Raw genomic sequence first — 9,062 nt, 5'->3', positions numbered from 1 at the left:
CTGGCCTAATCACACCAGGGCCAGGTATCAGACAACTAGGGATAGTCCCTATACTTTAGAAGCTGCTGAAATGATTCAAACTAGCCAATCCTAAACCTGATGACCCTGTTTCACCCATTCCTTCACATAGAAATCACAATAAAGGCTCTGGCCCACCTTTTCCCTCACTCCTACTGCCTGCTAACTAACCCTGCCCCCCCCTCAGGGCATGGCATCCTCCCTCCTCTTGGAATCTATAACAGTTTATCTTTTCAATGGCAATTGTCTCCTGATCTGTCAGCCTCATCATACTTGAAAAACAATAAAACCTACAATTTCAAACAGCTGGGTAATGTATTTTATCATCTCTCGGGCAAGTCTGGGCTTGTTCACCTGGCAGCAAATTTGCAAGAGCAGCAAGAGAACAAGCCCCAGTGCACAAAGTGCTTTTCAGGTCTCAGCTTTTGCTGTGTTTGCTATTGTCCCATTGGCCAAAGCAAGGCACACGGCCATCCCCAGAGTCAGTGGGAGGAATGGATACAGAGCAGGGTGTGGCTACAGGGAGCTGTTGCATAGTGGGGCCATACCTGCTATCAATCCACCAAATAAGCATTTCGGGAGCTTTTATATTGACTTCTCATTCTCTTTGATTTGAGTAATCTTTAGAGTTTGGCCATTGAAAGAAGCAAGTAATAGTTGACTTTGGCAACTCTTAACAAAAATGTTACCATCATGATGCTAAGAACTATTATTCAAAAGACAAAGCTTATATGCTAATACCTGAATTATCTTTTACTTAGGGAAGTGATTGCTTATCACTAGAGGACTTGGACAATATAAAGCATTTTGAGGTTGTGATTATAGTCATTTCGGTGAAACCACAGAGGGGATGATAACCTAATAATAATATTCACAGAAAACTTTAAATAATATCATGCCCCTAAAACTCTCATTTACCATGATTATGGTCAAAACCCTCTTGATAGATTTATAGACTCTTTTTCCCACAATAGGCTGATTATTTTCAATTTTCTTTTCATAATCAAACCCTTTGGCCTTCTTTAACAACTTTCAAAATAAAATTCTAAACTTCTTTATTTCTGAATTCCTCCTTCCTTTTACAATACTTACCCATTACTGTCATCCATATCAACCTGTTATGTTGTAAAGCACTATGGATCCAAATAGCATAGGTAGAAAAAAGAGAAAATACACTGGAACAGAATGCCAGGTTTTATTTCCTTTTGGTATTATCTTGCTTCCATGGAGGTGAAAAAAAACTTTTTTAGTTCACTTATCCCCAATTCCAGGAATAGTCGTAAAGAGGAAAAACATGTCCCTTCCCACAAAGAGTCTACTTGCTTGCCTTTGAACCCTAGTTCTTTTATCTAAATAGTAGTATATTTTCCAGGCCAGCGAATACGGGGATCTAATAGATCTTAGTTTGAATCTCAGCTTACCCACTTACTAGCTAGGGAAACTTCAGTAACTTAAGTTGTTTAAGTGTTCATTTTTACTTCAAATAAATGGATATAATAGGCTATAAACTCTAGCTTTAGAGAGAGTTCAGAGCTTCCATCACTCACTCTCTACTCACTGTTCTCCCCAGGAAGGGTCTCTGTCTTGAGGGAAGGCTGGAAGTTATTATCAAGGACATAGTGTTGCTACACTGGAAAGGGATACAGTTTTTGTGGGAAGACAGAGAGATTATTATAGTACTGGGTGGGCGCAGAGTGTTCCTCCTTTAGATTGTTGTCTTTTGGACCTTTTTTCGTAGCACTCTTCTCTCTACCATCTCAGAATACCATTGTGACAAGGTCAGAGCAGGGGGACATCGTCTGCTTGGAAAGCCACATAGGAACCAGGGTTAGGTATGGGGATATGCAAGATCAGGAACAAACCTGCCTCTATCAGCTCCTAGGGAGAGAACAGTGTAGGGACTTGGGACCAAACTGTAATAAGGAACATTGGTTTGTCTGTAGCATACTCTGGGCAAATATCTATTGAGACTTATTATGGTTGCCAATTTGTTTAAATATGTGAATGCAATATTCTGGCTATACCTCTATCAGATAATCATAATTATTATTAATCATTTCACAGGACTGTTATGCAGATCAAATGAAATCTTGTAAATATAACCCCTAATTCGGTACCTGTTAAATAGCACATAACTGTTAAATGTTACTTGTTAATTTATGAAAACTTTGGTGTTTGAAGTTTATAACATAACCAAGGCATTGAAAGTGCAAGTCAGCAAGTCAATTTGGGATTTGTATTATCCAACATATTGGCTATTTTTGACTGTTTCACAAGATTGGGTTATGAGCTTATCAGGTAATTTAACTTTTGATTGTGGCAAATATTCAGCTATATGAACTAAAATGACCAATCGAAAAAGTATACTGACTTCCTTTGCTAAGTTCTTTGGCCAGGGTTTTACACAGTATATCTTTAAAAAACAAATTAGGTCATAAAAAGTGTGGTATATTTTAAGTCTCAGAGAACATTATGTCTTATCTTAGAAAAAAATTACAAAGCAATAAATTCTTTTTTCTTTTCTGCATTACACTTTCAAAGATCTGAAGAAATTAAAAAATAACTAATGCCATTTCAGAGAAGAAAGAAAAAGATAGCTTTGTGTTAATAGCGTAACATCAGTTTCTTGTAAGAGTCTCTCTTTTTAGTGATATTATGGATTACATTGTTTGCCTGTGTTAATCCTAAACAAATCTTTTTGTCTAAATTATATAACATAGAATTATTCTACTTTTATATTTAAAGTAATGCTGTCAATATTATTAAATTATTTCTTAATTTAAACCATACATTACTTCTAATTATACTTCTTTCAAAGATTTTTTTCTGCATTTATTTGCTGAGAGAAGGGCAAAGGGATGTTATTTTGTATGATCTTGATTTACCTGCCTGATGTCCTACGGCACAATGATTCATTTATTGTGAGGGTTTGGACCTGGGTGTTTCACCTTAAGAAAACCCAGTTTTGTTATTCAATATAAAATATATGCTCTGGGGACAAGGAAGAACAATGTACAATTACTCAATTAATACTTAATTCATATCTTTGAAATGCTCCCTAGGGTATGTCAGGAAGATCTGGTTCATACACACAAACAAACACAAAAACATTTTATACTGGGTACTGTAGGGTCATGAGTTCATAAAGTGAGGAGGATACCATTGTACCAACAAATAAAACGTCTGGGTATTGCACAAGTTTGAAAAGACACTGCTATTGTATCAGGGCGTTTGGAGTCCTTGTAAATAACCATCCTGATGTCCTTCCTCTCTTTTGCAGATGACCCTTCTCAACAGGAAGACAGTGATCCTCCAAGAGAATATGATCCTGGGCAATTTGCAGGCCTTCTCCATGGATCCTCTCCAGCCTGTGAGTCCCCTGAAAATCCATTTCATCTCTACGGGAAAAGAGATGAACGTGAAGAAGGACAAGAGGAAGTCAGTTTGGCAAATAGTCCTCTGCCTTTCAAAAAGTCTCCAATAGCAAATAACTCAGAAACTTTGGTAAAGAAAATTAAACCCAAAGTGGTCAGTCGAACAATTTTTCACAAAAAAAGCAACCAACTTGAAAACCATACCATTGTTGGCACAAGAACAGCTAGGAGTGGATCCCGGAATGGGGACCAGTGGATTGTGAACACAGGAGGGTTTGTGGAGCGAGCCTGTACCTTGGGGAGAATAAGGTCATTGCCAAAAGCCCTAATTGATATGCATTTATCAAAAAATGTCTCTAAATCGGATTCTGATCTCATTGCATACCCTTCAAATGAGAAAACATCAAGGGTTAACTGGAGTGAATCTTCAACTGCCGAACATAGTTCTAAAGGGAATTCTGAAAGAACACCATCCTTCACTTCTGAATGGGAAGAAGTAAGACTTGTTCTTTTTGTTCTTTATATAGGACTTTGGAGCAAGGGAAGTTTGGGGGAAGGGTTTTCAGTTTTTTAAGTCTTTCAGAGGCAAAAAAAAAAAAAAAATTAACAGACACATACAGTTCCAAGTGGAAGGGCAAGATTCTAGGGGTAATACATGATAATTTCGCAGCTAGTGTAAAAACAAACACAATTCCACACATGTGGAGAAATCTATTGTTTCCATAGAAATTGATAGGAAGCAGAAGTAATAACTAGCTATGAGGTACAAGAGAATGTTCACATTATGTCCTACCAAGCGCTGCAGCTGACAAATTGAGAAAAATCTTCGTATTTCTGCAGCTCTGTATCATTCTGCTAGTTGCTAAATTCTTTGTTAGCTTGTCTCCCATCTTTAAAGTATCTTATATTTTCAGAAAAGCTCCTAATATCTTAACCTGAATGGTAAACAGAATAGTCCTGGCTCGGGGTGCCTAGGTGACTCAGTTGTTTAAACATCCAACACTTGATTTTGGCTCAGGTCATGATCTCAGGGTTGGGAGATTATGCCCCATGCCATGCTCGGCACTGGGCATGGAGCCTGCTTAAGAGTNTCTCTGCATCCCCCAGCATTCAGCTGCTGTATCATTGATAAGCAACTAAGCACATTTTATCAGAGTCAAGAAAAAAAAATTGTAAAACTGTCAAAAAAAAAAAAAAAAGAAAAGAAAGAAAAGAATAGTCCTGGCTCTTCTCCAAGTACTATACAATAAACCCAAATTACTTAATATTTCCCTTTTACAATTATCAGAGAGACACTAAAGAAAAATATGTTGAGGTCATGTATCACCAATTTAAGCTCTACTTAAAGACAAATTCTTTCATTTTATAGAATTAGTCAGAAAGTAAGTGTCCTTGCAAGGTTATGAAATATCATCTTTGTCCCTAAGGAGGACTACATCATAAAATAATGAAGTTCCTTGCCTTTTCTTGAATTTCTTCAAAGAATGGACCACACTCCCCCTTAGCATTTCATTCTAACATGTCACATTTTCTCCCTCAAAAAACTGTGCCAGGTGGATTGGGTTTTGAAGCACAATAGGTCACTATAGTATTCTGAGAACTAGAAATGTCTGATATTGACATTCTGAATTGAGCTATTTGGGAAAATCACTTAATCTCTCTGCATCTGTTTCAGGGTGAGCAAAATGGGACATTTAAGTAATACTTAGTGTCCTCTCTGAAACCTGCTGTCTTACTCAGGTTGGTAGGATGATGAGGAGGGGATTAAACCATAAATGGCTAAAGCTTAGATAGTCATATCTTCCCATAAATACTGTACGACTAGATTGATTGTCTATTCAAATCTCTCCACGTCTTATATTTATTAACTCTGTGAGTAACATCTGAAATCCTTTTTGGAATGCAGCAGGATTAATTAACATTTAGCCTATCTCTTAGAATTAAGGTGTTTCCCCATGCCTGGATTCTTACGATTACTTGTCACAAATCAGCTTGTGGTTAGTCAAGCCATTTAGTAAGAACTTGGCTCCAGTGGCCACGCCCACAGACTGAAACCCACCCCTTCACCAGTCAGAGAGATGCACGCTTTCAGAATAGGAAGAATGCCTGAGAGAATGGACATGTTCACATGAATTTATCCTCAGCCCATCCCTCTCTGAGTTTAAAGAATATACAATTCCTAACTTACTGAGCCATGTAGGCCCAAACAAAGTTCATTATAAGAAATATAAAGAAAAAGGGATTTGATTTTGAACATTTAAGAAAGGGAAGCATAATTCATATTTTTAAAAGAAATTCAAAAGATGTCTGCTTCCTTTTAAAGCTTTCCCAGTCAGTCTCTTAATTGTGGTATTGCAGTAGTAATAATATCAAGAACATATGCTTCTGGCATTTGGAAATTATTTTAAAATGCAATGCTAAAAGTGAATTAATAATTATTTATATGGCTTTTGTTTCTCACAGATTGACAAAATAATGAATTCCATAGATGTTGGAATTAACAGTGAACTTAAAGAAATGAACGGTGAGACCACAAGTAAGGAAACCTTTCTTTTATGTTGTAATTATTAAATGTGCTCAAGAACTAGCTAGAAAATTAGAGGAGGCTTTAGATAATTTCATGTTTTTATCATAATAACAGCAGCTACAAATTATTTCTTTCCACTCATATCAAACAACCATGACCTCTAAATATCAATTTTAAGTACATCGATTCAGCACACTGAGAGACTTTTTTCCCCATGCCGGTTAACATTAGTGGAGTTTCAACTCTGTGTAGAGCTAAGTATGAAGCACTTCAGTGTGCTGTAGAACGTGATGACCTGATACACTAGGATTCCCCACAAAGTGAAATGTCCCAGTCATCCTGGCCGGAGTGATTAACCCCTTACCCCCAGGTTGTAAGCTCCAGTGTGGCAAGAACTATGGGTTACTCATCTTCATGTACCCCAGAATGCCTATCAGAGTGTCTCACAAATAGTTGATTTTGCAATCACTATTTAATATATTGCCCTATGAAGTATTATTTTTTTCTCTATAATTAAAGCTCAGAGTGGAATTCCATTTGCAGCTTTCTTTGAGGACTTTTTGCTTCGTACTAATGGGTGATGTCAAATACCAGATAGCTAAATCTAAAAATAACAGTCCCATTCATGCTAGAGAAACTACTATTCTGGAAAGAATCAAAAGATCTGACTTCATTTCTAACCAGCCACGACGTAGTGGCATAACTGTAGATTATCACACAGATGTATAAAATTTGGAGTTAAAGCAAACAATTGCCAAGCACTCTGAAGAATTTGTGTTTAAGTTAGCTGTGATAGTTGAGGGTTTTGTAGACATGATAATATTAAGGTCTGTGAGAGAGACATCTAAATATATCATAGGTTAAACAGCTATGGGATTTTGTGGCCCTTTGACTGTCACCAGGGCATTTTAAACAGCACCCCATGTGACTCTTAAGCACAGGAAAGTTGGAAAATGGTTCTCTTATGATGCACTGGGCCTGAGTGGATAAGAAGTGACTGGGAAATCTGGGGTTGCAGTCACTGAAGGGGATATTCAGGCCTAAATGAACATCTTACTCATTTCTCCTATACTGGGACAGGTATGAAATTACTCTAATTTGACTGGACCCCATTTCAATTAAGTGATAATTGTTTACAGGTTACATAATTTTTTCCCAAAATGCATATCTATTTTAGATTTTTAAAACTGAAAAATTATGAAAAAAGTACCAAAATGACACAAATATGACATTAGCTCTGTGATAACATGTATAGCCAGGTCTCTCATACAGAAATGCTGATGAACATTGAGGGTTTTTCTAGAATTCAAAGAACTAGCCTAGGAATGTATGTTGCTATATAGTTCTTCTAGACATGCTTACAGAATAATTTCAAGAAAGTGTAGGAATGCATATTTTTAATTGATACAAAGGTAAGCATTTATTTTTTTGTCAATAGGAAATTCCCTGATACTGAGAATGTTCAGGCAGGGACATAATGCTTCTCTATTGGAAGACTTAGGTGACATTGAACATTAATGCTCTAAAATTCTTCAAACAGATAATACCACAGAATTATAAAAAAATATAAATATGGTTATAATGAAAGGGTAATGTTATAATAAGGGCAAATGTTAAAAATGCCAGTCAGGCAAAGCTGCCTTCAAAGGGCACTTTAGTAGTAAACAAATCCACAGATTATCTCCCTAAATCTCCTCTTTCTACCATTTATACCGCCATCCTACCCTCTGCCTTTATTTACCATTTTTCTATAGTGATAATGAAAATGAAAGTAGAGACTCAGTCCTCACAGATTCATTACTATTAACAAAGTCTGGTTTTGTATGTCCCTTAATTTTTGCCTCTTAATTATACATTAATTATACACTAAGTGATTGACCATGCCATGTGGCATTCCAATTGGCCTTTAGGTCATTGTGGATTACAACTTTACTGGGCTGCAGGCTCTTCCCTCTTGAGGCTAGGTATACTAGAGAGGTGATAACCCCATGCAAATTCTACAAATATGTACTGCTTACCACGTGTGGTTGGGAAATCACGTGGTGAAATAAGAAGTCAGACAGACACGAATTAAAATCTCAGTTCTGCGATTTACTAGGCTCTTGACCTTAGGCAACTCATTCAATTTCCCGATGAACAGAAATGAGGATATTAATATAGGATCATTGTAGAGACATGTGCAATGGCATATAGGTAGAATCAGACTTATATAGATACGTTTTAAATTTCAGCTCCCCACCTTGCCCTACCACAAGGGAGATGTGATGTTTGACACTGTGGACATACTGAGATAAACACACATTAGCCCTTTCTTTAAGAACTTCAGGTCAGTTAGTCTCCTAGTCTTCATGTTAAATTCACTGTGCTTCCTGGAATAGTGGCTTGTCAATTGTAATACAGGTAGTAACAAGCCCAACAGTCAACTGGTACCAGAGAAGAGTAATTACTAAAACAGATCATTAAACTCCAAGGTACCCTGGCAAAGAAAAGAGAAAAATCTAGACTGTATTGATTTAAATGGCCTAAATTATTTTACGAAACCTGGATGTTCTTCTCTTTTTGCTTGACAATGGGGAAGAGAGGTGCAATGAAATTAACAGGAGGTAAATTTTGAATGAGCAAGAGGAAATACTACATTACCTGGTATGTGTTGACAGCATCTAGAATTTTGCTTTGGAAGGCCACTGAACCAAGCACTATGCCTGGCTTTAACAGGGCTGCACTGTTGCACTTTATGAGTGTTTGTGATGTTTGTTGCTCAGAAGACAATTGGGAGAATAAAACCAGAAGCAATGGAGATACATGATGAATCAAGGATGAGCATTACATTTTCCACGCTCTTTCCCATTTTGTTTCAATGTTTTTGTTTGCCCTCCCTACCACCTGCACATTTGCAATTTCAGGTATTTTGTAAACAAAATATTTATTGGACCAGTAAAGGATCTGAAACTCTCTCATCTTCACTCCTAAAAATAGGAACCAGCTCAAAGTTTGAGCAATCTCTATGAATCATCAAACTATTTATACTCCTAGAAAACCATTTCCTCCTTTTTTTTTAAATTTCCTCAACAACTATATAGTAGTTTGAAACTTAGCCAGCAACATCAACTATCCAGGACTAAGGTAGAAATAGTAGTAAATAG

At 36.8% G+C, this 9,062-nt stretch overlaps 1 protein-coding gene across 11 annotated transcripts in view; it reads left to right on the top strand.

Moving 5' to 3' along the window:
• Nucleotides 1–9,062, top strand: part of ANKS1B (ankyrin repeat and sterile alpha motif domain containing 1B) — a 1,024,648-nt gene that overhangs the window by 584,566 nt on the left and 431,020 nt on the right. For 9 of the 11 annotated variants that reach the window (XM_034644187.1, XM_034644184.1, XM_034644181.1 and 6 more), the window contains exons 13-14: nucleotides 3,299–3,888; nucleotides 5,856–5,928. In XM_034644187.1, coding sequence (XP_034500078.1) covers nucleotides 3,299–3,888; nucleotides 5,856–5,928 — 663 coding nt within the window. The remainder of the gene's footprint in view (nucleotides 1–3,298; nucleotides 3,889–5,855; nucleotides 5,929–9,062) is intronic. The other 2 variants (XM_034644189.1, XM_034644186.1) reach the window with 1 other exon arrangement.

The sequence above is a fragment of the Ailuropoda melanoleuca genome, chromosome 15 (assembly GCF_002007445.2).
Source record: "Ailuropoda melanoleuca isolate Jingjing chromosome 15, ASM200744v2, whole genome shotgun sequence".
NCBI classification, from domain to species: domain Eukaryota; kingdom Metazoa; phylum Chordata; class Mammalia; order Carnivora; family Ursidae; genus Ailuropoda; species Ailuropoda melanoleuca.
The sequence above is the reverse complement of the archived record's forward strand: the minus strand, read 5'-3'. Positions and strand labels throughout refer to the sequence as shown.